The sequence below is a fragment of the Phialemonium atrogriseum genome (genome assembly GCF_030411735.1).
Source record: "Phialemonium atrogriseum strain 8032-3 unplaced genomic scaffold QBC33scaffold_12, whole genome shotgun sequence".
In the NCBI taxonomy this organism is placed as follows: domain Eukaryota; kingdom Fungi; phylum Ascomycota; class Sordariomycetes; order Cephalothecales; family Cephalothecaceae; genus Phialemonium; species Phialemonium atrogriseum.
The window spans coordinates 177,222-204,131 of NW_026848149.1; the positions used below are offsets into that span (position 1 = coordinate 177,222).

Consider the following 26,910-nt stretch of genomic DNA (forward strand, 5'->3'; position numbering starts at 1 on the left):
TGTTAATAACGTAAGTTAGCACCAAGCGGAGTGTGGGAAGTTCCTGCTGACAGAGTTCATATATTCACTGAAGGCCCCTATTTATGAAGACAACCTCGACTTGATCTCACATCACAAATTTCCATATCTTTGATCGAGAAACGGAACCTTTCACCTGGGTTAAGTATCAGCAAAAGGCATGACAAAACCGATGCAGAGTTGGGCTAGCCAAGTTTCCGAAGGCCACGAAATGTCTCCAACGTTGGTTGAGGCTCATCGGTCAAACTATACCAGCCCGGAAGGTTTCTGAGAGTATGGACGGCCAGTTGGGAGCGCCAGAGCTGAGATACCCTTCTCTATGGCATAAGGAAATGGACATACATATGCACCCACCGGTTTCTCCAGAAGGTTGGGTATTTGTGTGGAGGAGAGAGGAACCACGACAGTTTCTACACCAGCAATTTGATGCGCCATTGAGCTCCCTCGCCCGCAGATAGTGAGCCCAGACGAGATCCTAACTGGTGGAGGAAGTTAAAAAAATGGGTTGGGGTTATACGATAAGAGAATAAATCACTCTACATGAAAGGTGCTTCGCTTTGCGCCGCAAATGCCCAGAAAAAAAAAGGGGGGGGTGGGGGGTTTCAAGGGGGTTCGAACCTGGGGTGGAGCTACACTACAATACATGTCCGAGGACAGAACAACAGGCTCTGATGCAAACCTAAGAAAGCTTCGCGGATACATGATTTGATGATGGAATGGAAACCTGTCTCCTGCCACCCCTATCTCGCTTTTTTTCTTCCTTTTTTTGTTGGCCCCCTCAAAATGGACGATGGTCTTTGGCCTGGGTTCTCCATAACAGTGCTGTGTTGATTTTGGTGGAGTCTCTCAATCCCTGCCCTCAGCCTTCCTGGTGGCTGGCGGGCATTGGATCAGCAAATCCTAGGCTTAGAATTCCCACTTATCCAAGCACAACGTATGGACTAGGTATGGAATGGATTCTGCCCAATGACTCGGGGCGCACTGCACTAATGTCGGGGTCAAGTGGCCTGGCTAGAACCGGACATCTCCGATAAGGATTTTCGCCGCGTGGTATGAGCACACTTGATAAGAGAGCAACTCGTACCAACATCAACTCATTTCTGCCTCTCTTCACGGCTCTGGCTCCAACAACCAACAACCAGTGTAGACCTGATTATGCGTGTGGAAACTGACCGTTGACGAGAACAGCTGCGACAGAGGGTCTGGACGTCTTGCGATCGTGAACTCTTCGCCTAGACAACTCCCCGCCCGACTGAACTCCCATAGTGCGGAAGGAGGACGGTTGGTCTTTCTACTTGCGTCTCTTCCTGCACTCACTCTCCCCCGCATCTCCCGTTAGCCATCATCATCCAAGCTGGGGTACCTACCTACCTAAGTTTACCCTGCCTAGCCGTTGCATCTTCCCCTTATGTCTCTGTTGGCCCGATCCGACGATAGCCCCCTTATCAGGCCTGCCCCGCAACACTTCCATTTCCAACGATAAGCCGACACCTCGGTGGCAGCGCTGCTTGAGAGACGTATTCGTGCTCTTTCAAGCCCCGATTTCCATGTCTAAGATGACTCTTTCCTCATCTACCACTGCCGCACCTCTGGTCGTGTTAGTCTCGACGAGAGCCGTGCTCACTCTCGCCGACGATTCGTTACTTCTCACGCCAGCAACCATCTCACTCTCTCCTGTTACGGGCAAGATTCTTTCTGCTGTCCCCGAGATCCTCCCGGAGACCCTGTTCCCTCCTGGAACAGCATACATCGACCACAGCCCGAAGGTCCTGCTCCCAGGTTTGGTCGACGCGCACGTTCATCTCAACGAGCCAGGTCGGACAGAATGGGAGGGCTTCTACACCGGAACCCGGGCGGCTGCCTCGGGCGGAGTCACCACCGTCGTGGACATGCCTTTAAATGCTATCCCGCCGACAACCACCCTCGCTGGCTTCAAGGAGAAGCTTGCCGCCAGCAAGGGACAATGCTGGGTTGACGTCGGCTTCTATGGCGGCATCGTCCCGGGCAATGCCGACGAGTTGCTCCCACTTGCGGAAGCCGGGGTTCGTGGTTTCAAGGGGTTTCTCATCGAATCGGGAGTAAGTCTGCGCCTATCAAGTCCAAACAACCCTGGACGTGGTCAGAGCTGACCAGAGACACAGGTCGAAGAGTTCCCTGCCGTCTCGTCTAAGGATATTGCACTCGCAATGACAACCCTCAAGGACAGCCCGACCACACTCATGTTTCACGCGGAGATGATTCCGCCCATTACGGATTCCGTGGGCGATGGCGTCCAGGCGTCGGAACCGCCCCTCGCCCCTCACGGTGAGCTTACCTCGTACAACACCTTCTTGGAATCCCGCCCGCCTGCCTTCGAGACATACGCAGTGGAGGAGATCCTCTCACTCGCACACCTCGCCCCGCAGCTCCATCTACACATCGTCCACCTCTCAGCCACGGAATGCATCCCAATCCTCAAGGCCGCCCGCAGCCGTGGCGTCAACATCACAGCCGAGACGTGCTTCCATTACCTCGGCCTGGCGTCCGACGGCATCGAGGACGGCGACACCCGGCACAAGTGCTGCCCCCCGATCCGCAGCCGCGCCAACCAGGACGGCCTGTGGGCCGAGCTCGCCGCCGAGGACAGCTGCATCCGCACCATCGTGTCGGACCACTCCCCCTGCACGCCCGAGCTGAAGCTCCTGCCGGATCGCATCCGGCAGGCTCAGAACACCCACCACGCCTTCGGCAGTGGGCCGCTGCCTCGCACGGAATTCTCGGACTCGGGCATCGACGTCACGCTACCCACGCAGGACACCACCGTCGTCAACGACGACGATGCAGCCCAGGCATCCGGGCGGGGCGACTTCTTCGCGGCGTGGGGCGGCATCTCGTCGGTCGGTCTGGGGCTGCCGATCCTCCACACGGCATCTACGGCACGCTCCTCCCCGCTCTCGATCGTCGACACGGTCCGGCTGTGCAGCCAGGCGACGGCGCGGCAGGTGGGGCTCGCGGGCCGGAAGGGGGGCCTGAGGCCCGGGCTCGACGGCGACGTGTGCGTGTTCGACGACGGCGCGGCCTGGACGCTGCGGGCGGCGGACATGCGGTGGCGGAACCGCTGCTCGCCGTGGGAGGGGTGCCGGTTCGAGGGCAGGGTCGTCGAGACGTGGCTGCGCGGGAGGAGGGTGTTTGCGCTCGGGGGGGAGAATGAGGGGTTTGTTGGGGGGGAGCCGGTCGGGGAGGCGATTTTGGAGAGGAGGACGGAGTGAACGGGGCAACTTCTTTATACCACGAGATCCGAGGTTACAGTTTTTTATTTTCAGGCGTCCGGGCACTGTTGATGATTCATTTATGGCGTATTGGCTTGGTTTTAGGGGCTGATGCATATGCCGAGCTATGGCTGTCTCATGACGATGACTGTGGCTTGGGTGTCTTCTATGTTGCAGGACCCCGATGTATATATGGATTTCAGGTACGGATGCATTCTCAGCGGATTGCACAGGTCTTCTGCGCCACACAACTGGTCATTTATATTGTATGCATACACGCGTACTTTATTTGCTAAGAGGACCCGCTGTTGGATGAAGAAGTGGGTGTCAACGCACAAGGAGGAGACGAATATCGTCTGTTTTGCACAAGTTGTGTAGTGAGATGAAGGAAAAGAGGACTAGGAGGACATGATATATTCTTGGACAATGCTCGGTACTTGACCTAAAAGCTTCAACTTACCAGATATCTAGGCTGATTTTACGCTCGCAAACAACTGGTCTCCCGGGGACGGTCTCTCGAGACATGAGCAAGAATGTATAAAGTCGAAATACGTTGTACCTATCTATATATTCTGCGAAACTACTATATTTAATTCGTAAATCGTATTGACAGCCAAAGAACCATGGCTGGCAAAGTTCCTTCTCCCATTATACCCCCCCCTCTTTCCTTCTCACAGTATAAATGCAGCCGTTGCGAAGACCAGCCCCAGGGCCAAGGCCGTCCTCGCCCATCCCTCCTCCCGGAACGAGGCACCCGCCGCAAAGACGGGGCCCCCCATAGTCGTTGTTGCTCCACCGTCAGCACCGCCCTCGGGGCTGCCGGCACCGCTGCTCTCGTCACTACCACCAGTGTCGGTGCCACTCCCACTGTCGGCACCAGTGTCCCCCCACTCAGACCCAGCGCCGGGCTCGGAGCCAGTCTCGGACCCAGCACCAGCCTCATCCCCAGCCTCACTCCCGGATTCACTCCCAGACTCATCCCCAGCCGCAGCCGCAGCCCCACTAGCACTAGCACCACCACCAGCCCCCCCAAGCCACACCCCATTCCCGACACTACTAACCGCGCTCGCGCTCGCGACCCCGCCCTCCCCGCCGCCGACAACAACAACAGTGCCGTCCCACGGCCGGAACGCCCCCGTGGGAGCCGGAGCCGGAGCCGGAGCCGGCGGTGACGGCACGTGGGTGCCGCGGCACGACGTGGTGACGACGGTCATGACCGACACGAGGGTGCGGTACGAGCCCGGGCCCGGAGCCGGGCCGGCAGGGCCCATGGCGCCTTCAAGGCAGGCGGGGCAGACTCGCTGGGTGGTTGTTATGGTCACTGTGCTGCTGACTGCGAGGTCGGGGTCGGCGGCGGCGGGTGCGGAGGTGGTGGGGATGGTGGGGGTGGTGGATGTGGTGGTGGTGTCTGGGTCGGATGAGGAGGTGGGGATGGGCAAGGGGTCTGAGCTGGGGATGGTTGCCGGATCCGAGGTCGGGATGGATGGGATTGTGGTGGAGACGGCGGCTACCACTTCTGTGGTGGGGTCCAGGAACGGGGTCACGTCGAGTGCCGCTGCCGCGGACGTCGTGGGGTCCGCTGCCGCGGTTGAGGAGAGCGAGGGCGAGCTAGTCGATGAAGCTTCTGCTTCAGGGAGTGAAGTAGTCGCGGGAGGGGCGACGGTGGTGCTAGCTGAGGCGATGCTAGTTGACGAGCCCGCAGCGTCGAGGGGCGACAGATAGAGGTTGAAGAGGGAGTCTCCCGTGTCCTGGTCCATACCGCCGCAGTACTCGAGGTTGTACGGCGGTTGGCAGTTGTAGTAGCAGTCCGAGTTCCCAACATCTGGGTATGTACTTATAACCGGCGGTGCGGTTTCCCAACAGGTGCAAAATCTGAAGAGAGGCAGGGTTAGTTCCACCATTGCGAGAGAAAGAGGGCAGATGGATGTACTGTAAGAATAACGCGATGTATGGGTAGCCATTGCTGTTGCAGTAGTCGGCGCAGAGTTCAGAGGAGTTGGGTTCGAGTGCGTTGCTGTCTGCTGCTGCCGTTACGTCCAGAGAGGCACAGCCCTGAGGTTGTAGTTGGCCCCTGGCCCCGGCGAGCAGCAGAGCCGCGGCGGCTGAGAGATACGAGATATTTGCTCGTCCCATATCGGCGAAGAGTGTGGTAAAGTTCACTTGTTGGCGAAACTTGTGAACTCGAGCGTTGAGAGAGCTCGGCAAATGTCCAGACGAGGTAAAAATCAAGAGAGGTGAAGAGACCCCGAAGGAGACGGGCTGTCCTATTTAAACAAGGCCCACGAATACCGAACGCGTGAATTGGCACGCCGCGCCAGCCATTGCGAAGGACTGGAACCTAAAGACTCTCTCTCACATATGGGCAGACAGGGATCTGCGTTGTCCCCCGCCACCCGCCGCGAGATCCAGGCCTCCATCGGAAGCGCTGAATCTGGAACATACTGTGGTGGATGATTAGTCGAGTAAGTGCAGATTCCTGCGGCAGGCGGTTGATCGGGGGATGCGCGCTCCTGCGAGGGGGTGGTGGAGGTATTCGGGAACCGATTGCCGTCTTGCAGCCGCATTGTCGTGGTTAGAACAATTCCTGTGGTTCTGGAACCACCCTGAAGAATGTTGAAGAATATAGATGGCGGGTCCTAGCTTGCCAAATTCCCAGAGGTGTGAGCGGGTGTCGAATTATTGCGAGCCATGAGGTTGGTGGGTGAGACATCAAGATTCCAGGGGCCCAATAAGTTCCTAAGCTGCTAGCCACTGCCATTGAAGCGCACCCTGCAAACTTGACTTATCCCCGAAATGGCGCGAAAAACTCCTTTTTCCATTGGTATTTTGCTCCCTTGAGAGTACAAGTTGGAGCGGCCCTATTGCCGCACAAAGAAGCCGCGAGAGCAGAAGTTCCACATCGTACATGCCTACCAGGCCGAGCCAGATCCAGCCAACCCCCTCTCTCCGCGACGGCAATTCCAAACCAGGGAAAAACCAGGGGAAAACGCCCGAAGGGTGGGAAGAAGCAAACGCCCCGAGTGATATCAATGAGAAACTCACAAAGCCATTCCTGCAAAAAAACAAGAAGACCAAAAAAGCAAATTCGGGGGTGGGAAAATTCCAACGCCGGATACTCCAACCTCGACCCCAACCAACCCTGATAGGAGACTCTCACTTCCGGTCCTCGAAGTAGAACCGTCCGAGTTTTCCATCGCCCTTGGGGCTCCCGAGGGCCGCGTTCCCGGCCCTAGCCTCGCCATTGTCGAGTCTCTCCCTAATGATCCGCTCGGCCGCCTCTCGCGAGGTGGAGCCCCGGAACTGTGAGTGGGCCTGCGTCTGCTGCTGATGCGAGTGCGGCTGCTGTGTCTCCCGGATCGCACTCATGTTCGCCCGCACGGGGACGGGTCCCCTGTTGGTGGTGTCCACGTACGGGTCGTCGTCGGCGGCCCGCGCAGGCACCGACTCGATACCGGCGCCGTCCGTGGCGACACCGTCGACCATGCGAGCGTCGCGCCGCTCTAGGGCGGCCGACGTGCTGAGCGGGGTCTCGCCGCTGACGCCTTCTTGGCTTGTAGGTCCACGGACGGTATCGCGTCTAGCGCCCGCTCCCATGGCCTCACTCAGCCCCGAAGCGCTCCTCTCCAGTCCCCAGATGCTCATGTGGCCGGGCGAGCTGGCCGGCCCCCCCTGTCCCGGCGGCAGTCGGCGGTGGTAGATGGGGCCAGATACAGTGCTGCCGGCGCCCTCGCCAAAGCCGACCAGGCTCGCGTTGCCGTCGTCCGACATGCGATCCTCGAATCCGCCAACGCTCCGGTTGGCCATGTCCTCGTCCATGGGGTCGAAATCGCCGCCAGACCCGCCGCCGCCAAAGTAACCGCTGACGGAATCCGCCTCGGTGCCCCGGAAATTTGTATCGGTCGAGGCCATGTCCTCGTCGCCGTCAGCGTCGCCCATGTCGTGGTCGTCGCCGATACCCGTCCCAATTGTAGTCCGGCCGCCCACGCTCTCGGTCGCTGAGGCGGTACCCACGGTGCTCATCTTAGTAACAGCGAAGGGCTGGCCGGCGGCGTCGAAGTAGGCAGGGGTGAGCCCCGCGGCGGTGATCTGGGCAATGACGTTGGCGGGGAAGCCGCTCGAGGTCGGCGTCGTCTGCGGGGAGGCGTGGGGGGACCCACCGCCGGGCCCGCCGCCATATGCGCCGTGTGGGGCGGGACCGCGCTGGGTGGAGACAGATGATAAGCCGGTCAGGCGGGAGATGCGGTCGGCGCGCTCGGCCTCGAGACTATTAGTGGTCGCATTTTGGGGGTGGCCGTCGCGGCGATGGAGGTGGCCGGAAAGCGACTGCCCGCGATGGCCATCTTTCGTGGCGGTGGTGGATAGGGCCGAGAGGGAGGTGGTAGTGCTCGTCGGGGTGCCACTGAGAGTCGGAGAGGGGATGATTAGTATAGCTGCCGGAAGTCGGATAGATACAGGTGATGTTTGCGACGTAATATATTTGCAGGCAAACAGTAGTAGCCGCAGACCCGGTGAGGGGCTTGGCGGGGCTGAAGTGGGAGGACTTACGGCATCTTAGACGGAGTGCCCGGGCTAGACTGTGGCTGAGGCTGCTCCATTAGGGCGGCATGCGAATGGCCGTGATACTTGTCGGCGCCTATTGATGGATCTGTGATGTGGCTATCTGTTGCTGTTGGCGCGCCGAGATTGACCCTGGCGGGGCAGCTATTCAATAGCGACACTGCTGTTTCAGGCAGTTGGAAGATATGAGGATATCAAAATATGGATAGGCAATAACCTCTGACGAACAACTCTCTTCTCTCTCTCAATCTCCTAACCTCCGCTGCGCGTGGCTTGACAATCGGGGGTTGATCTGGTGATGGTGAAAGCGGTGCTCAAAAGTATCGGCGCCTTGGGTCCCCTGAATTATGTGTACCTTTGTACCGAATCCCTGGGCAGCTATTGGCTGTTTGTCACAGTGTGGAGCGATGACGTAGGTAGCTCCCTAACTGTGCCACTATGGTTTGAGTGACGCGACGCGGTGCAGTGGTGTAGTGGTGCAAAAGTGGTGCGGGGCATGAAGAGTCCTTACATCGGTGCTTGTGGATTCTCCAGAGGAATGAAAATAATTATTAGAGCTAGGTATCTGTAGTTATCTGAGTGTATCCCCTTATATATTTCCGTACTCTGCCCAGAGTTCCATACCCTAGCTGTGCTTTTTGCTTTTTACTTTTGCCTGGGCTGGCCTGATTCTGCCCGTTGTCCTACCCCACACTGTGGCGATGACGAGCCCTCAAGAATACACCCGGAGTAAAGTCAACAACCTGCCCCTTTCCAACAATGCCAGCAATGTCCTTGACAAATGCAAGATGAGCTGGATCCTCCTCAAGATAATACTGTCGATCTTCCTCGCTATCGAACTCGCTGACAAACACGTGTGTGATGCCATTCTGCCGTGAAAATACAAAGGTCAAAAAGGGGCAGTACTATGAGTCCATGACAGCTGGGGAGTGCCACCACAGCTTCCATTCCCGACTGGTATAGATAGATGGTCTAGGCAGCTTACCTGCTTCCCCTCTGGGCTGTTGTCTATACCACCCATGGCCATCTTCAGGTATGGTTTCTTTGTCTGGGGATGGACACAATTGTCCTTGAGTGCCAGCATCTGGTCGCATACCTGCCATTCTATGTCAGACTAGTGCCCAGGTTGCTGTGCAACGAACGAAACGACATGGGAGCACAATGAGACCCACCATCTGGACCTCTTCTGGGGTTGCCAGTGGCTTGAAATCAAACATGACAACGTGTATGATGCTCATCTTCCTGTCTTTCCAAGTCAGACGCAGATGTGATTTTGTTGTTCAACAGCGTACAGATGAATCTTTACAGAAGTTGATGTTCATGACTGGGAAGCAGCGCTGAGGTCATGAAATGGTGGCAGAAGAGGGGATGGCATGACCACAGTGCACTTCCGTGTCATTTTCCAAAAGACACTGTGCACAACCCCTGACTTCTTCTGTTTCATTGGTGTTGACTTCCCTTAATTCCTGAGGACTTTCTTGTGGCGAGAAACATACCTTAGATTGGGGAACGTCTTTCATTCTTTCCTGCGTCATCTAGGGTCCGTCGTGGCCTCTCCTCCTGGTCAATAGCCTAGCCTGGATCCGACATACTCAGGGGGATTTCACTCTGAGAAACCAGACTAAGTGCTCCCGATAAGAAGATGTGGTTCCTGTAAAGGTAACTCGGGACATACAACTCAATTGATAGGACCCCTATTCCGAATGACATTATATCTCGAGTCATCATCGCCATTGTCTCATCGAGCTACCCCCCCCCCCCCCCCCCCCTCTCCCGGGGGAGATTTGTGTGCTTTCCTACTTCGCCGCCAGCAGCTACATAAACCATAAACATCTTCAGCAGATCCGGAAGCCAGAATATTTGCCAACGCACATGTTGCTGCCAATTGGGTTCTCAGCTCGGGGTTCATATAAGCACACAGATGACAGAATAAGGAGTGTATTTTTAATTTGTATTCAGGTCGGTAGATTATACAAGCCTCTCTTCATGAAGATTCACGCCGTGCCAGTGTTCAAGGATGATATCAGGTTTGTAGATACCAGAGAGACCTACCTTCTCTTCTCAATATGTTTTCTCCAAGCATCGTAGCACACCTCAAACACAATCCCTCACAAGTCCCATGACTCCTCAGCCATGAGTGGTGTCTCCTTCAGAGACCTCCGAGACCTGCTACCACCCCGTGCGTCTTGCGCTCCTCCCGCGTATGCTGCCTCTTCTGCGCCTTCTGGGCACGTTCGTTGCACTAATTGCGGCCACCGTCGACTCCTCCACCACTCCTCCCACCCACCGGTAATCCAACTCGACCAAAGGTCGAAGACTGATTGTGGTGCAGCCCGGTGGGTGCGATCCTCTTCTTCATCGGCTCACCCCGGCGCGGAATAGCACGACCAACGGTTAAGAGCCCTTCAGGGTCCTGTTTCGGACGGATGGCACCAAAGTGGCCCGACCCATTGGGTCTTCTCCTCGGTCTCACGCCCAAACGGCCCGAGAGAGTTTTACCGTCCTGCTCGGGACAAACAGAAAGATGGGACTATGTAGGTATGTCGCAAGCGTCGTTGTGGTGTTTTGTGAGGTGGGTAACCAAGAGTTGGGTAAGAGGCAGAGTGCGAAATGCACGAGTGTCGAAGACGGCTGGTCTACGCATAAGAGTCAGTAAGGATCCCCTCTGAGTTGACCTCGGAATATACAAACATTGCTGACGTCGACTTGTACAGAATGAATATCGCAGATGTGGTTGTGATCTTTGCTTCTCAGGAGTCAACAAGGGTCAAGTGGTGGAGAATTGGGAACCAAAATGCCGAGACCTCGTCCATCCCCCTAGGTAGGACGGCTCGATATCGGAATGTTGGAGAAATCTGGGGTGCGTGTATTGAGATAGTCTATGGAAGCAAAAAGGGCCTACTTGCCTCCGTAGGAATATCAACAGAGACTTACCTTGGGATTCTTGATGTCCTCTCTTTTGACTCTTTGCCGCGGCTTCTCTTAAGTGCTCTCTAACCATGCAGTCGAGTGAATAGATGGTCACTTTTTGATCTCTCATACAGTGAGTCGAGAATTATATTCACTCGCCAGCTCGAAGTCCTTCAAGCCAGGAAATTGAATATTCGAAGGTACCTGGTTAGGTACCAGGTGAGCCCAGATCTGATGAGAGTTGGCCCCACCTTGTCACTCCCTCGTCCCTTCCCAAGCTCAGGTTGTCCTCTCCAGTTTGCTCTTCAGTTTGCTCTCTCACGTTTGTCCTCACGTTCCCACCAAATTTCACCACCTATTACCAACCAAGCTTATCTGATGGTAAATACAGCCCTCGCGCCCCGCCCTCCATTCTCATTACTTACTGAGCCTTTTTCTGAAGCATCATATCGCCTGCTTGAGACTTCCTGCAAAGTGCTCCTCCGATGCAGCTCCCATCCACTACAATGTATGCTTGTGGAAATCGAGCGCTGCACTGTCAAGTCCGTTTCATGGGAATTACAGGCTCCTGTCTGCTGGCTGAGTGAGGTATGAGTAGTACTTTTCGTATCTTCCATGTTCTTCAGTCATGTGTAATACCAGGAATCTTTTAGGTTATGCCAATCGGACACGAAAGTAGGGGATAGAATGCGTAGGTAAGTACCTACTTACCTACCAAGGTACCTATGCTTTAGCTTTGATTTTTCTCAGAATCTACTTCCACTACCTGCCTCGGTATATATAGTTTCACAAGATGATGACTCTCTCATTGCTCCAAGACAGCGCAGATTGCGAGGCCTTGGAACTATTACAACCTGCTAATTAGACAATAAATAGAAACCGATGATTCTGGGAGCAACCTACCTACGAAGGAGCAGCTGAATTGCTCAAGGTTCCTCGCCCCTGTTTTACTTTCGTGTGCCAATTTGTTGTTGAACCCTATTGATTCGGACTAGAGAGGAAATGAACCCTATTACCTCCGATAAACTTCTTCAGCCTTACAAGACAGCTTAAAACCCAAAGCTTGGTGACTGTCTCTTCCCAACTCCATCCCATATTCAACTTATTTCCCCTTTCAACCAGCCTTTTATTGCCTCATATCCCTCTGGACGTAATTATTTTCAGCTTGATACCCATCGCTGCAGTCAAATCAGCCGCCATGTTCTCAACATTGTTGGCACGGACACTGGACCTGGCAGAGGGGGGGGGACGCTGGGGCGGCTCCTGGCGGACCTCAGAAGGCCTAACAATTCCTGAAGCAAATCAGAGTATGGAAGAGAAGACCCCCGAGTCAAGGCAGAATAAACCTATAGCTAATAGAGCCGGCTCTCATAGTTGTTCCGGTGCTGATAGGCACCCTCAGGGACCTGACCCAATCTTCTACTGGTAGGACATTTACCTGCTTCCAACGGCTGCCGTCCGAGTTGCGGATGATGATATGAACTGGCCCTCGAGAAACGCCGATTGGTCGACCTATTTGGGGACTGGAGGACGCCCATGGGCGGGGAGCAGGTACTACAGTGACGCCTACAAAAACCGCAACCACCTCGGGAAGGTTGTCAGCGGCCAGATTTACACCCTCACCTCCCCGGCCAGCCCGGATTTGGGGCGTTTTGCCCCGCCCCTGATGACGGTGAACTTCGAGGCCAGGAGGATGGCCCTCGAGTTCTATTACATCATGATCCCCGCCAAGACCCGGACGAACCCGACCATCTACCTCAACCCGAGTCGGACCAAGTCCAACTCGACTGGAGAACGCCACCGGACGTCCTCGATTTTCTCTGGGACATGAGAGCGTACGACCCGAAGGGCGTCGGCCTCGCCCACTGGGTCGTGAGTCCCACGGTCCTAGAGAAGATCGAGGCGCATGGCTGCCGCTGGCTCAAAGGTAAGCCGGAGATCAACCTATCCCAACCATCCCCGTGCAAGCCGTCGCAAGCCCAAACTAACACCTCAACTCAAGATTGGCCCATGCCAGACCACGGGGCAATGGCAGACATCCTCCGCAGCCAGAAGAGCATCATATTCACCCACAAGAAACTCCCACAGGGCCAGCTGTCATACTGCGAAAATTTTCCCTTCGATGAGCTCTACCTCAACCTCCCCCGCGCCACCACCACATCCGACTTGCTGGAGACGGACCTCAGGCCGGGAGTGCCCGAGTCGCTCGCAACCATGTGGATGGACGCCGATCCTCTCGATCTCATGGACGTCTTCCGCTCGCTGCTGCGCCACATCGACGCCCACGCCTCTGCCCACGCCGCCGCCACCCGCGCCGCCCGCGCCGCCGGCCAGCCCTTCATCATGCCGGACCCCAAGCGCAGACGCAAGTCGAGGAAGGGACATCTTGGTGGAATGGGGCTGTACGACCTCTCGGCGTGCAAGCCCAGGCTTGGGGTGTTTCTGTAGTCTGACGGGTGTCGTCGCGGAGTAGCTGGTACGCCGCATCTTCTTGCCTCCGGGCCCGCCTAGAGCAGGAGGTCTGGCAGTATGGCAGGAAGAATGGGGTCGGTAGCAATCTAGTCACAATCAAGCATATCACAATCAATGGGGTACCATTCTAGCTGTCTATATGGGCCGATGTATTGCGCTATACATAGAACGATACCGGTATAACCCTCAAATGCCTTCCGTAAACCGAGAAACGCCCATTGCACTCACTGAACTCCAAAAGTCCCGTTTTCTCATGAATTGTACCGCCGAGCGATTCATCAAGGAAATAATACGGTCCCCCAAATGCAAGCCGTAGAAGGCCCTCGAAATTTCCATCCCTGCCGTGCCGATACCGTTGAAGACTCGGCTGGCGACGCGCATGCAGCTCAAGGTTTGTTGGGGGGTGGGTCGATCTTCAGGAATAATCCACGCCCACCAGGGACCTCGATGACGTCCCAGACGTTGTAGACTTCCATGTCCGGGCCCTGTGGATAGGTGCTTCCTCCCGTCCAATCCTGCATATTCATGTCGCCTTCCTCACTGTGCGGTCCCCTCCTGGTCGAAATACTGCTGGCAATCACCAATACCAAACACATTGCATCTGCAGGCCTCGTAATCCGGGCAACTACAAGAAAGCATTCGTCAGCAGCATATCCAACAGGCACGATCCGGCCGCGTGAAAGGGGGGGGGGGGGGGGGGGGGGGGCCCCCCCCCACACCAACCCCCCCCCCCCCACCACCCCAGTTAGGAGGAAACTACCAACCGCCGGCCCGGGGGGCTCGGGGCCAGCTCAGGCGCCCACCCCCCCCCCCCCCCCCCCCCCCCCCCCCCCCCCCCCCCCCCCCCCCCCCCGCCGCGCCCGCGGCCGGGGGGGGGCGCCCCCCCGGCGCGGAACTCACTACTCAGCCCTCTCCCCCAGCCATATATGCCAGGTATGTTCCATCAGCCTCCCGCTGGTCATGCTGTCCAGCTCCGTGTCGATCAGCCACTGGCGCAGGCGGACCCACCACTCCCTCGGCCTCGCCGTGATGGCGGCCCTGCTGGCGGCGAACTGGGCGCAGCAGGGCGCGGCCAGGCGGGGCGGGACGCGCTCGCCGCGGGCGCGGTCGAGGAACTCGTCGAGCAGCGTGGTCAGGTGGACGTCGCGGCCGACGTAGACGAGCTTGTCGGCGTCGACGCTGTGGTCGGCCAGCGGGATCAGGTTCTCGCAGCCCGGGAGGCACCGGGCCGCGACGTAGCCGCGGCGCGCGACGTACGAGGTGCGCAGGCTGGTCACCTCGGTCAGCGAGTCGAGGGCCTGGTGCCAGGCCTTGGGGTGGCCGTGGTGGAAGAAGACGATGTCCGGGAGGTGGTCGTAGTGGCTGATGATGTAGGTCAGGTACACCATGGCCTCGTTGCCCTTGTTGACGGGCACCGAGAGCTCCGGCGACGTCGGCGCGTCGGCGACGTAGTTGTAGACGGTCCACTCGGCGGGGACCTGGGAGATCCAGCTGGTCTGGTCCTCTCCGAGGTCGCTGGTCGAGGCGATCACCAGGGCCTTGGTCTCTTTGGGAACTGGCGCCTTCTTGGGCTGTGAGGGAGAGGAGAAGAGCATGCGAACGAACACGGTGAGAAGGACGGCAAGGCCCAGGGGACGGAGAACGAAAGAAAGCGCGGCGCGCAGCTGGCGGCGACTGTGTGCACCCATTATGACTGGTAATTAATACAACGAGGCCGAGAGAGTCGCCTTGCTGTTATCTAGCAAAACCCGTGTACTTGGGCGCAACCGTTGAGGCGAGAAATCCAAGACCAATATGACAAGAAGCAAAAGAATACACCAGAATAATTGTCAACAAAGATCGATCTATCATGGAATTTTAAGAGATCAGAAGCTCGAGAGCTTTCGTCACATCTCCTGGAGCTGGGCATCTTACACGCCAAGCTGAGACAACTCCTGTTAGAGGCGCACAGATCCAGAACCACAAATCGGGACGGCAAGGCATGCCCATCATCATTGAGCAAGGGGGTAAGGTCGTCGATTGAAACACTCTGGACCTACGAGACGAGGCGATGCTCCTTATGATCACCAAAGAAGGAGAATCCTATGGACTTGGAATGTATTGGTGCCTGCCCCTTGAACGTCATTCAGTGGCTTCGCCAGCACCCCTTGAATTTTTGGGGAAGATGCAGTGGTGGGACGGACCCCTGTTCCAGCAAGTACGCAAGGTCGCAGTTCCCCGATTGCCGGCGGTTCGCCCGTAGTAGCCCCACTGTGCCAACAACCGTAAACAGCCGATCATCCGATCTCCGCTTCCGAGACTCGTCGAACCCATTGCTCTAACACCGTTCTTCCGCCCGCGCCACGAGTGGTACTGTACCTTTTTCGACGTCATGGGCATCATCAGGAAAACTCTCTACACAGGCGTCCTCACCGGCGCCAGCCTGGTGGGGTACCTTGGACTGTCAACGACGCTTACCTGCCCCCTCCCTCGCGATGACCCCCTCTGGAGCTCGAAAGCCTTCGCCAAGCACAACAAATACCGCAACCCGTCAACACAGGATATAGTCACAAAGACAATCCCCCTCGACAAGATCAATCCCGAGTTGCTGCAGCACGAGGGCGACCTGGCGGTCGAGTTCTGCCGAGGGGTCTGGTCCAGCCTGGGTAGGTGCAGCAGTTTCCTTGTTCCCGATTACCGGCGTGCCCCTCGTCCTCTAGCCGCGAACCAAATGAGCTGACGGGCGATCCGCTGCTGCTGCAGGCTACCGTGTCCAACGAGCCTATCTCGCCCGCAAGTACCAGGGCCCGGCGACGTCGGACCAGCTGTGGACGGTCGACCAGCTGTCGAGCTCGACCTACGAGCCCGGGACCAAGATCACGGACCACTTCGAGGTCGTCGAGAAGACGCCGACCGAGATCACCGTGCGATGCGGCGACTCGCCCCGTAACCCGGGCCCGAGGGATTCCGACGGGCTTTTCATCATCAGCGCCGAGATAGACCGGGAGCGCGGGGAGGCCGTGCTGGGGCTCAAGAGCTGCTTCTACACTAGCGCCCGCAAGGTCGAGGGCATCGCTAGCCCGATGCCGGCGTGGATGGAGGCGCTTCACGCGTGGTATTCGCGGCTTTGGCTGGCGACGGGTTCCTGGAGAGTGATGCGGTAGGGAGGCTCGCTTGGAGGAGAGGGCGGATCGGAAGAAATAGTGGCTGTGGCTGGCGGACTACTTTGTTAGGCGTCACACGCCGACGTCGAGGCTGTTGAGGCTGTTGAGGCTGAGTGTGTATATCAAGGGGACAGACAAACTCCCCACTTCATGCATGATTAGGCGTTGAATTGGGCTGTTTACTTTATCAAGATGCAGCCCAGAGGCGATTCCAATCGGCAAGTTAAAATACCAAACGCAAACACAGTGCTGGCGTGCTCACTCCGGCTATCATCGGGCTGGCTAGGGAATATCGTCGGTCTCCTCAACTTGCCTACTGCAGGAGGCTGCATGGTCCAATCACCGACGACTAACAGACTAGCCTGTCAGCTTCTCCATGTGGACACTTCCGACTTGTCCAACCCCGACCTGAGATTTGTCAGGTAATGTTAGGTGACTCCGTTTCCGGGTCATACATGGGAATTCCCGCCCGCTGTTAGACTGGGCTCTGTCGATTATCTTCTGAATATCAAGTCCAGGCCATGACTATCCAACCGAGAGTACAATCTGTGGGAGGCGACGTGAATGCCGGTGTCAACAGCATCAACAGCGCCAAGGGGACGAAAGGGCCGGCGACTTACCCCTCACATCCCCTGGGGCCGTTGAGTGGCGTAGAGATCACACAGTCGTCCCGCCTGGTAACCGAGTCTTGGCCCGAGGGCACCTTGTTCCAGTTCAAGTCTGTGAAGCTGCGCGAGCCAGCGAAGAAGGAACTGGTCCCATACCTGACGGCGGAGAGGGCGGGCGGGAGCCTTCCTTCAATTGACAGGAGGGCCGATGTGCTTTACTACATCAGAAACACTGTGAGCCAGATCCTCGACATTCCCAGACTGTTCAATATGCTGAGCTATTTCAGGATAAACTCCACGAGGCCATCGTCAACTTGACTCAGGGTAAGGTCGAGAGCAATATCCTCTTGGGCCCTCACCAGCATGCCAATGGCGATGGGGAAGAGATTATTGCCATCGAGAAGGCCCTGTTGGCCGATCCTGGTGTTCTGGCCGAGATAGCCAAGCTGGAGCTCCCGGAGGGGGCGGTCGTGGTAGCCGATCCCTGGATCTACGGTAAGTCGCCGTACCGCTGCCGTTATGTGGTGTGGCCAGCACGGCTGACCATTTTCCAGGCTCGGACGGCGTCAAGGAGGGGAAATTCTACGACGATAAGCGCATCATGCAGTGCTTTCTCTACATGCGGGATCCGAATAACCCAACCGAGCCGGACAGTTGCCACTATGCCTTCCCCTTGCCGATATCCCCGGTCGTAGATACCATCACGATGGAGATCATCCGCATCGACATTCTCCCCACGGGGCTTGACGAGAAGGTCAAGCCCCTCGGCCCGTGGCAGCCGGTTGGGCCGAACGAATACATCCCCGAGGCGAACACGCTCCGCACGGACCTGAAGCCGTTGCACGTCGTCCAGCCGGAAGGGGCGTCGTTCACGGTGGAGAACTTCTCGGAGATGGGCAGGCTGATCCGGTGGCAGAAGTGGGATTTCAAGGTGGGCTTCAACCAGCGCGAGGGCATGGTGCTCTACGACGTGCACTACGACAACAAGCCGCTCTTCTACCGGCTCAGCCTGTCGGACATGGCGATCCCATATGCCGACCCGCGGCACCCGTTCCACCGCAAGCAGGCGTTCGATCTCGGCGACGCGGGCGCAGGGATCATGGCCAACAACCTCGAGCTGGGGTGCGACTGCCTGGGCAGCATCTACTATATCGACGGGGTGGTGTCGGACAGCTCGGGCGGGCCGCTGGCAATGCCCAACGTGATCTGCGTGCACGAGCAGGACGCGGGCATCGCGTGGAAGCACACCAACTACCGGACGGGGCGGGCGTGCGTGGCGCGCAGCCGCGAGCTGGTGCTGCAGACGATCCTGACCGTGTCCAACTACGAGTACGTGCTGCAGTTTGTTTTCAACACTGCCGCCGACCTGGCCTACGAGGTGCGCGCCACGGGCATCCTCTCGACCCAGCCGGTGGACCTGGCCCTGACGCGCACGCCGCACCCGTACGGCACCGTTGTGCACCCGGGCGTGCTGGCTGGATACCACCAGCACTTCTTCTCGCTGCGCGTCGACCCCATGATCGCCGGCCACGGCAACGCTGTCGTGTACGACGACGCCGTGCCGCTGCCGCGCGACCCGGTGCTGAACCCGCACGGCGTCGGCTACGGCGTGGCGCGCACGACCATCGAGACCTCGGGCGGATACGACCGGGACGCGTCGCGGGGGCGCACCTTCAAGATCGTCAACCCGGCCGTGGCCAACGCGGTCAACGGCGCGGCAGTGGGCTACTCGGTGGTGGCGCCGGCGATGCAGCCGATGCTGGCGGACGCCGAGAGCTTCCACAGCCGGCGGGCCGAGTTCGCCGACCGCGCTGTGTACGTGACGCGGCACGCCGACGGCGAGCTGTTCGCGGGGGGCACATACACGAACCAGAGCCGCGGCGGCGACGGCGTGCGCGGCTGGGCCGGCAGGCGCGACAGCCTCGCCGCCGGGGACCCGGTCGTGTGGGTCCAGTTCGCCATCGGGCATGTGCCCCGCGTCGAGGACTTCCCCGTCATGCCGTGCGAGACGGTCCGCGTCGCGTTCCGGCCGGCGAACTTCTTCGATAGGAACCCGGCCATTGATGTGCCGCCTAGCACACAGGCCGTCAACTGCAGCGTTGCGCTGAACGGGGCGATGGAGGGGATGAGCCTAGGTGGGAAGGGGGGAAAGGAGGAGGGGGAGAGGGGGTTGCCGGGGGTTTGCACGGGGCATGCGCTGGAGTGACGGGCCGGCGTCGGCGAGGAGCGACTGTTGGAGGGGTTGCAATTATTGGATGACATCCACGGAAATCCACGGAAGCTCTGTTTTGGACATTGATCCCAAGGGAGGAATACTTCCACGCGGTGGGGTCGGCAGGTTAGCTAGTGTACCCGCAAGCCTTGGAAAGGTGCTATTCTTGCGCATGGCTCCTGCAAGCCCAGACGCTTATCAGGGCTGGTGTGACCTCGGCATGGGTGGGGAGATTGAAGGGATCGACCTTTTTTTTACCACGTAAGCGAGCGACTTGTGGCTGGATGCCAAGAAACGCGATCGTTCTACGACTTGGGTCAGTCGGAATGACGGCACAGAAAAGCCAAAGCGCCCAGGCTCAGGTCGAAGCCTCCAACGAAGCAACGAGGAATGTTGAATGGAATGGAAAGCCCATGCTACGGAACCGGAATGTTGAGAATGGAGCTGAAATAATTAATATCTCTGCTCTTCCTTCAGGTCCCCAACAGGAACAGCAGGCGGCAGGTACCAAAGTTTGTGTTGTGGAGCCTGACTCATACATAGCAACTCAATCTGTGGTTGCACTAATCAGCTTCTCACGTCATGTTTGACAATGCGCACATGAGCCCTGACACATACCGTTTTGGCAAACACAGCATCCGATCGCGACACTCGGCGCCAAGACCCCGGTCTTGACCCGACTTTGAACCGGTCTTTGTGGCTTTGTGGTAGCACGGAAGCACGTACTCTGGTACGTACCAACAGAGCTATTCAGAGCCAGACCCCAGCACGTCGCGGCCCCGCAAATGAGGTGGTGTTGATCAGGAACTGCAAACTTTCCTTTGGCCACTGAGGGAGGGATCTTTTTTTCTTCTTTTCCCTTCTTGTCTATTTTCCCTCGTCTTTCCACCTTGTTCCAGACTCGTCCACCAATCCAACCATTTTTCATCCACGTTACGAGTTGGATCAGCGAGATATACACACACCAAACCAGAACTCGAGTCGTCCAAGCTTCGCCCACCATCACCAACATGGTCGACTTCGCCGATAACGCCTGGGCCTTTCGCGGTCAGGATGGCCTGAAGCGATCCCACATCCCCACCCAACCCCTCTGGATTGCCATCATTCGCGTCGCGCAGCTCGTGCTCGCGTTCATCATCTTGGTCTTGACGGCCTATGCTGCTGGACAGTTCCACTTTAGCGGTGTAAGTCACCCAAGCTCGTAGATCGCAAGGTCTGGTTATTGTTGGATGATGAGGACTCTGAACACTAACATGCATAGTTCGCCGGTTTCGGTATGTAATCGCTGTCGCTGTTATGCCGCTGTTGCAGCGCGATCTTGAAGAGACCGTCATCGACTGACCATATTCGCCGTCTAACAGGTCTCGCTTGGTTCTCCTTCATCTGGACCGTTGGATACTTCGTCTATCTCGCTGTCACTATCTTTTTCGTGACCGCTTTCTACCACTACTGGGTGCACCTGTAAGTTCCACTCCCACTTGCTCCGACATCGCAACTGTATTGCGACATGTCGCGACTGCCACCCAACCTCAGAGCTTGCCTTTTCTGACATGCGCCATCCAGCGGTCTCGAGATCCTCAGCGTGATCTGGTGGCTCTGCACATGGGCTGTGCTAGCCAGCGACGCCTCTGCCCTCAACTCGGCATTCATCTTCGGCTTCCATAACAGCTTCTCGTCTGCGGTCGACTGTGTCAAGGCTTCGGCCGGCCTCGGCGCGCTGGTCTGGCTCCTGTTCCTCGTTACTCTGGTCTTCTTCGGTATGTGCCGTGTTTCCCCCTTCCCCCTTTCCTCTTTCCATCATGCGCCATGCAAGTCGCATTGCAAGAATTCGCAACGGCTGACCGGCGCGCTCAGTCCTCTCGCTGCTCAACCACCGCAAGGCCGAGGCTGGCGCGGCCCCTGTCGCGGCGCCTGTCACAGCCCCAATGACCAACATCAACGCCACCGGGGGGGCTGAGCAGGTGGCGCCCACGTATCCGCAGCAGGCGTATCAGCAGCAGCCCTACCAGCAGCAGCCCTACCAGCCGTCGCCGGCCGAGGCGCCGTCGGAGGTGTACCAGCAGACGCCGGCGCCGGCAGAGGGGTATCCCCAGGGCCAGTACGGACAGCCGCAGCAGCAGTACCCCGTCGAGCCGCAGCAGTACCCCGTCGAGCAGCAGCAGTACCCCGTCGAGCAGCAGCAACAGCAGCAGCAGCAGCAACAGCAGCAGTACCCGGTTCAGAACCAGCAGTATCCGGCCCAGGAGCCGTCCCCGTATCAGGGACAGGCGCCGTATCCCCCGCCCCAGCAGCAAACCCCCTACCCTCAGTAATGTGATACCCATCGGTCTGGATACTGGTCGACGGCAAGGTGGACAATCCCGGCAAAGGGCCTTGGGCCAGATATGTCGGTGTCCACGCGTGATCTTTCATATCCCCAAATTTTCTAAAAATATTTCATTTTATTTCTTGAGATACCACTTCAGGGGACGGATGGACAATAGGGGAATGCCTTGATTCAAGCTGTCTTTTCAGCTCACTCTGTCACTCTTTCAAGCTGGTACATACTGTTTCTAGCCTCTTGGGTAATATTAATACGGAATCGAATATACTTTGCTGTACTTTGCATTCTCGAGAGTCTACCTCTCCTTGCCGATAAGACGGGGCATACATATCCCGAGGTCGATATAGCCCTCGCACCTGTTCCATCACTCCAGCCAGTCATAGTCCCCGCTTCATTATTGTCCCCGCCTCTCTCATATCGTTGATGACGGCCCATACCAGGGACAGAATCGGAGATTTAAAGATAAAATTAACTCATCATCATGATCATGATCTAGACATGCAGTTTCGTGGATCACACAAAGCGAATCGACCGTAACTCATAATTCCCTGCTCTCCCGGGGCCAATCCTTTCCTTTCCCCTTCCCCCCTTCCACCCATTAATCCTAGGTCCTCCGACACAGCCTCCCATTCGTGGTGGGGTAATACTCCACCTGCCCCGTGACCTCCCAATCCTCGCTGCCGACGCCATTATACGTGTAGAACACCCCCTCAGGATCATACCGCCCCTTGATCCGCCTCAGGCGCTCATACCCCTCCCCATAAAACGCCCGCTGGAAGTCCGGCTCGTTGATGTCCCCCTCGTTGAGGTACGACCCGGAGCCGGGCGTCACGTCCCTCCACGGCCGCGACAGCTCGACCAACCCCTTACTGCTGGCGGCGACGTCCTCGGCGGACGCGCCCGGGCCGAACGTCGGGTTCGCCATCATGGCGAACATGACGGCCCGCCGCCACGCCGGGTGCGCCGCGTTGGCCTGGCTGACGCGCCCGTTGGGCCGCGCCCGGTAGTTGTACGCCAGCATCTTGCCGCCAGCCTCGAGCGTCGCGCGGATCGCCGCCGCCGTCCGGTCCAGGCGCTCCGGGTCCTCCCAGCTGGAGCGCGGGAAGAGGCGCGACGAGACATGCGTCGTCGCCGTGCCGGCGGACTCGGTCCCCGGGGGGAAGGTGCCGTCGAAGGCGGCGAGGAGGGACGGGTATTCTTTGTAGACCGGGTTGATAACGGGGATGCCGAGGTCGGCGAGGCGGGCGAAGAAGGGGTCGTTCCAGGCGCGGAGGTCGGCGGCCGTCATGTTGTTGGCCCAGTACGGCATCAGCTGCAGGGTGCAGTTCCCGGCGTCGTCGGGCGTCGCGCACGTCAGCCTGAAGTAGACGTAGTGGCCCGCGTCGGCGTTGGGGACGAACGTCTCCCAGAAGGCGCGCACCCCGGCCCACCACGCGTCCACGGCCGCGGCGTCGCCCGGCTGCGGCGTGCTGATGGCGTACGTCAGCGTCGCGACGGGGAGCCTGGGGTACGCCGCCACGACGGCCGAGACGACGACGCCGAACGTGCACCCGCCCGCCCCGCGCATGCCCCAGTACAGGTCCGGGTGGCTGTCCTCGCTGACCGTGACGAAGCGCCCGCTCGGGAGAACCACCTCCATCGACAGGATCTGGTCCGTCGCCATGCCGTAGAGGCTCATCAGCGGCGAGTGGCCGCCGCCCAGCGAATATCCGCCCGCGAGACCGACGGTCTGCATTGGTTGTAAGTTGAGGCATTCTCAGGCATTCTCTTCTTCCATACACGCTCCGGGAAAGCTCGGGAAATGGCGACCTACCCTTCCGATTCCGCCGACGACGCTGAGGCCCAGCTTATCCGCCTCCTCGTACAGGGTGCTGACCTCGACGCCGGCGCCAACCTTGAAGGCGGGGCCGGAATAGGGCCCGACGGCGACGTCGGGGATGTGGCGGATCTCGCGGAGGTAGTTGGTGTAGACGGACACGGCGCCGGCGCCCGAGGACTTTGCGTTGAAGTCGTGGCCCTTGTTCTTGATGACCAGGCGCAGGTTCGCGTTGCGGGCGAAGTTGACGGCCAGCTGGATCTGGGCGACGTTGGTGGCGTTGACGACGTAGCTCGGGAAGCCCCCGAGCGTGCACTCGCCATCGGGGTTGTCCGAGACCAGGCAGGTCCTCCCCTCGTAGAGGTGGAAGTTGATGCTGCCGGGCGAGTCGACTCTGTTGGAGGGGGTCAAGTGTGTCAGCATGCATCGTGGCTTGAAGTGATGACGCCTAGGGAGGGCTCACTGGAATCTTGGTTCGTTCCAGTGGGCCTTGATATAATCGCATGTCTCGTTGTCCCTCAGTTCGGGCCAGCTGTTGAAACATGGAGCAGCTAGGGGTGCATTCTTGATGAGCGTGCCGCCCGCCAGGAGATCGAGGACCCTCCAGACAACATCCGAAGGCCAATCCTCTGTCCCGGGGAAGGCCCTGCAGGATGGTGCTTCCCCCATTTTCCGACACTTAGCGCCAGAGGGAGCAAAATCGAACAGAGAGATGTTTGACAGGCGTAGAGTTGTGAGATTCGCTATGACTTCGCTCGTCAACTGTGCAACTTCAGAGTCGAAATAGTCAAAGCCCGAAGCCGACGAGTCGGCCGGGACGATCGAGACTGCCGGTGCCACCATTCTTTCATTGGCGTCTGTGATGAAGAGTCAATGAGCGGTTATTCGTTATCTGTGGAGAAGCATTGTCTGTAGATACGTACCAATGGACTTGCCGCCGACCTCAATGGTCTGACCCAGTGCCAACTCGGCCAGAGGGAAGGCGGCCGCCAAGAAGAGTTTCTGGATCATTGGAGGCATCTTGGGTTGTCTCCACAAGCCAACCTTCTAGTTAAGACCCCTGATATATCTTGGTGAAATGGGAACCCGGAGCGTCAGAGACTCTGGGTGAGGTGATGGATCAAACCGGGGAAGAGACGATCGCCATAAGCCACATCTATATCACTTTATATAGGTAGAATATTGGGCAACGGAGAGTTGGGAAGAAAGTCGGAGAGCAAGGAATAAGCAGGATGGACGTTGTGGGTCCAAGACAGGCCCTCAAGGTGACCTCCATCCATGTCATGAATAGGCTCAAGTGACCGCATTCTGCACTCTCCGCACCAACTATTAAAGAGGTGCGTTGCTCCTGCAGAAGTAGCAACGATACGAGGACCGGTCTGGGAAGTGAATTATCTGTGTGGAGAGGGAAGGATCGGTACATCAAGCACGGTGGTATGGGAGCCAAGCTACCAGCATGTTGATGTATGTACGTGGATATGTATGGCGCGGCAGGCGAGCTGCGAGAGTGTAAACATGCCATCCACGGGCATTCCAGCGGCTGGAGGACGTCGAATGGTGCCATGTTGCCGCGGCTCGGGGGCGGTTGGCGGTTGGCTCGTCTTCGTGCCCGGTTCTGAGGCCGGTTCCAGACCACTTCATCCTGCGGTTGAATGTCCCGTCGGTCGAGGGTGTCGCCAACCTGCAGCCATATCTTGTTGCCGTTAAACGCAGAAGCACTATAGAAAGCGTTGAGCTTCTGGAATGTTTCCTGAAGGAGGAGATGTCAAGCCCACGTCAAGCCCGTGGGGGCAGTCGCCAACAGCCAATGGACCGGCTGCCGGGAGGTGGCCGTGATCGGAATCCTGCCTTTAACTGCGGGCAGGGCGGCCGAAGGATTCGTGCCGTCCCCAATCACAACTACAGTCAGGGAGCCTCGCCGTCACCTTCCCCGCCCTGCCCCTCTTGCTGTGCAACCTGACTCGCATCGGATTAATATCCATTGGCGGTGGCGGGGGAGGGGTAAGGCCCAGGAACGGGAAGACAAACTGGCCGACTTGAACTGCCCCCTTTTCCAAAGTGACCAGCATCTCGATCCTCTGGGAAGCTGCATTCCCAGGAATTTCTCAACCCTCCTACTATGTGGGTAGATTAAAGATTGCAGAGGCTCTGGAGCAGCTGAAGGTTCGGGCGGGATAATCCATAATTACCCCACTGCTCGTCTGGATGGTCGGTTATATTGGTTGCGAATTGGCGAAGACCAAGCTGGCGGAGATGGATTTACAAGACTGCGGATCTGCAGAGGTGAGGATGGGCGGGAGGCACGGGAGGTTGGGAAGTTGGAAGTTGGGAAGGGCACAGTCGTGATCGACATTGATAGATCCTCCAAGGTCAAGGGGCACAGGCCGAGGGGTGCCCCCTATTTTCTTTTCTTCCCTTTTCCCTCATTCCCTTCCTTTCCCACCCTTTTCTTTCATCTTGGAGTCGGGAGAAAGAAGGGACACAGACGGGTAGTGTAGAACTAGAGAATGTACCTACCAATGCCGCCACCAGAGCCTCCCCCAGCCAGCGCGCCACAATTGTCCCCTGTTCGTTCCATCATTTAATGGGAGAAGGGCCAATCATGGCAGTCCGTTCTAGCGAACACGCGGATGCTTCGACCTGGGGGGGTAGTAAGGTGGGATGCGATATGCAGTGCCGGGAACGCGCTAAGGCGGCTGCTCAAACCCAGCACGCCAGGTACGACTCAGCTTGGGGGCAAGCTGAGAGATCGCGGCTTATCAGGATAGGAAGTTGATTGGGAATGCCTCCAACAAGTAAGGAGAAGTATCTTGATAGTAAATACGGATGCCTACCTAGGGAAGGCAAGGTAGGTTGTCATTTGAAGTGTGTCAGTTGAAGTCAGATCAAGAATCTGGAGTCTGGACTCTGTGGAGACCCACTTCCACGTGCACCGGTTTAGGCTTAGCTTACGATTTCCCCTGTCCCGGCCAACGACCTCAGCCAACCTCTCGGAACTGTTGTTTCACAGCAATCGATGGTCTTGAAATCCGACGAGCATAAGTTAACCTCAAAACTTGAAGGTTTAGTCTGAAAGCTCTCTGTCCCGAGCTTTTGTGTTTTCTCCATTGTCTATCACTACTGTTCGACTGCGAATAAGTCGCCAAGGTCTTCTCTCTTTTTCCATTTCCCCATCTTCCGTGCTGTTGGGTTGTTGGCGCACATAGTTTCTTACAGATTATGCGATCCCCGGCTCACCGACCGTGGCGACGCTCCTGGTGAAGTTCCAACAAGCCGCCGCCGCCGCCACCGCCTATCGCCTCGCCAATTGTCGGGAAGAAAACTTGTCCGCGAGAACCGTTGAGGCAGGTGAAGATGAAGGGGAAGAGGAAAGGAAGGAAGCGCGTCCAGTTATGGACGGGAACGGAACCACTCCGGACCGTTGTCAATTCTGCCTATTTGCCTGATGCCGTTGGATGCAATTCGTCCTCATGCACAGACTACCCAATATGCACCAATAAAGGAGGAATTGAACCAACGACACCCTCAACGGGCCGAGATTTGATTTGACAGGTGTGGCAGGCAGTTTGTTTGCTGTCACGATGCGGCAAGAGCCGACCCCGC

At 57.8% G+C, this 26,910-nt stretch overlaps 10 protein-coding genes across 10 annotated transcripts; 4 read left to right on the plus strand and 6 right to left on the minus strand.

The window, feature by feature from the left end:
- The first annotated feature begins 1,403 nt into the window (after positions 1–1,403).
- QBC33DRAFT_65599 (allantoinase) lies at positions 1,404–3,602 on the plus strand. Its single transcript, XM_060432961.1, has 2 exons — positions 1,404–2,096; positions 2,160–3,602. Exons 1-2 carry the CDS (start codon positions 1,566–1,568, stop codon positions 3,264–3,266), a joined length of 1,638 nt encoding a protein of 545 aa, XP_060283537.1. The 5' UTR covers positions 1,404–1,565; the 3' UTR covers positions 3,267–3,602.
- Positions 3,603–3,788: 186 nt separating this feature from the next.
- On the minus strand, positions 3,789–4,430 carry QBC33DRAFT_537990 (uncharacterized protein). Its single transcript, XM_060427842.1, has one exon. It carries the CDS (start codon positions 4,309–4,311, stop codon positions 3,856–3,858), a length of 456 nt encoding a protein of 151 aa, XP_060283538.1. The 5' UTR covers positions 4,312–4,430; the 3' UTR covers positions 3,789–3,855.
- A 1,791-nt stretch (positions 4,431–6,221) lies between these two features.
- Positions 6,222–8,192, minus strand: QBC33DRAFT_65519 (uncharacterized protein). The gene is made up of 2 exons (XM_060432960.1): positions 7,812–8,192; positions 6,222–7,665 (listed from the first exon to the last, which is right to left on the minus strand). Exons 1-2 carry the CDS (start codon positions 7,859–7,861, stop codon positions 6,420–6,422), a joined length of 1,296 nt encoding a protein of 431 aa, XP_060283539.1. The 5' UTR covers positions 7,862–8,192; the 3' UTR covers positions 6,222–6,419.
- A 157-nt stretch (positions 8,193–8,349) lies between these two features.
- QBC33DRAFT_537996 (uncharacterized protein) lies at positions 8,350–9,151 on the minus strand. Its single transcript, XM_060427843.1, has 3 exons — positions 8,996–9,151; positions 8,809–8,919; positions 8,350–8,692 (listed from the first exon to the last, which is right to left on the minus strand). Exons 1-3 carry the CDS (start codon positions 9,059–9,061, stop codon positions 8,507–8,509), a joined length of 363 nt encoding a protein of 120 aa, XP_060283540.1. The 5' UTR covers positions 9,062–9,151; the 3' UTR covers positions 8,350–8,506.
- Positions 9,152–11,711: 2,560 nt separating this feature from the next.
- On the plus strand, positions 11,712–13,181 carry QBC33DRAFT_586453 (uncharacterized protein; the record flags this gene model as incomplete). Its single annotated transcript, XM_060431477.1, has 3 exons — positions 11,712–12,499; positions 12,568–12,660; positions 12,736–13,181. The coding sequence occupies exons 1-3, from the start codon at positions 12,211–12,213 to the stop codon at positions 13,179–13,181; spliced, it is 828 nt and encodes a 275-aa protein (XP_060283541.1). The 5' UTR covers positions 11,712–12,210.
- Positions 13,182–13,625: 444 nt separating this feature from the next.
- On the minus strand, positions 13,626–15,235 carry QBC33DRAFT_586457 (uncharacterized protein). Its single transcript, XM_060431478.1, has 2 exons — positions 14,106–15,235; positions 13,626–13,830 (listed from the first exon to the last, which is right to left on the minus strand). Exons 1-2 carry the CDS (start codon positions 14,891–14,893, stop codon positions 13,743–13,745), a joined length of 876 nt encoding a protein of 291 aa, XP_060283542.1. The 5' UTR covers positions 14,894–15,235; the 3' UTR covers positions 13,626–13,742.
- A 341-nt stretch (positions 15,236–15,576) lies between these two features.
- On the plus strand, positions 15,577–19,162 carry QBC33DRAFT_578156 (copper amine oxidase; the record flags this gene model as incomplete). Its single annotated transcript, XM_060431040.1, has 10 exons — positions 15,577–15,850; positions 15,948–16,325; positions 16,541–16,570; positions 16,718–16,780; positions 16,862–17,190; positions 17,244–17,451; positions 17,511–17,521; positions 17,564–17,609; positions 17,652–17,830; positions 17,873–19,162. The coding sequence occupies 10 exons, from the start codon at positions 15,577–15,579 to the stop codon at positions 19,160–19,162; spliced, it is 2,808 nt and encodes a 935-aa protein (XP_060283543.1).
- Positions 19,163–19,968: 806 nt separating this feature from the next.
- Positions 19,969–21,582, plus strand: QBC33DRAFT_65720 (uncharacterized protein). Its single transcript, XM_060432964.1, has 5 exons — positions 19,969–20,352; positions 20,430–20,442; positions 20,530–20,629; positions 20,732–20,925; positions 21,023–21,582. The coding sequence occupies exons 1-5, from the start codon at positions 20,179–20,181 to the stop codon at positions 21,478–21,480; spliced, it is 939 nt and encodes a 312-aa protein (XP_060283544.1). The 5' UTR covers positions 19,969–20,178; the 3' UTR covers positions 21,481–21,582.
- A 255-nt stretch (positions 21,583–21,837) lies between these two features.
- On the minus strand, positions 21,838–24,327 carry QBC33DRAFT_586495 (6-hydroxy-D-nicotine oxidase; the record flags this gene model as incomplete). The annotated part of the gene is made up of 4 exons (XM_060431479.1): positions 21,838–23,220; positions 23,305–23,701; positions 23,771–24,164; positions 24,264–24,327. The coding sequence occupies 4 exons, from the start codon at positions 24,325–24,327 to the stop codon at positions 22,096–22,098; spliced, it is 1,980 nt and encodes a 659-aa protein (XP_060283545.1). The 3' UTR covers positions 21,838–22,095.
- Positions 24,130–25,524, minus strand: QBC33DRAFT_65891 (uncharacterized protein). The gene is made up of 4 exons (XM_060432965.1): positions 25,340–25,524; positions 25,083–25,174; positions 24,231–25,025; positions 24,130–24,164 (listed from the first exon to the last, which is right to left on the minus strand). Exons 1-3 carry the CDS (start codon positions 25,397–25,399, stop codon positions 24,464–24,466), a joined length of 714 nt encoding a protein of 237 aa, XP_060283546.1. The 5' UTR covers positions 25,400–25,524; the 3' UTR covers positions 24,130–24,164; positions 24,231–24,463.
- Positions 25,525–26,910: the final 1,386 nt, after the last annotated feature.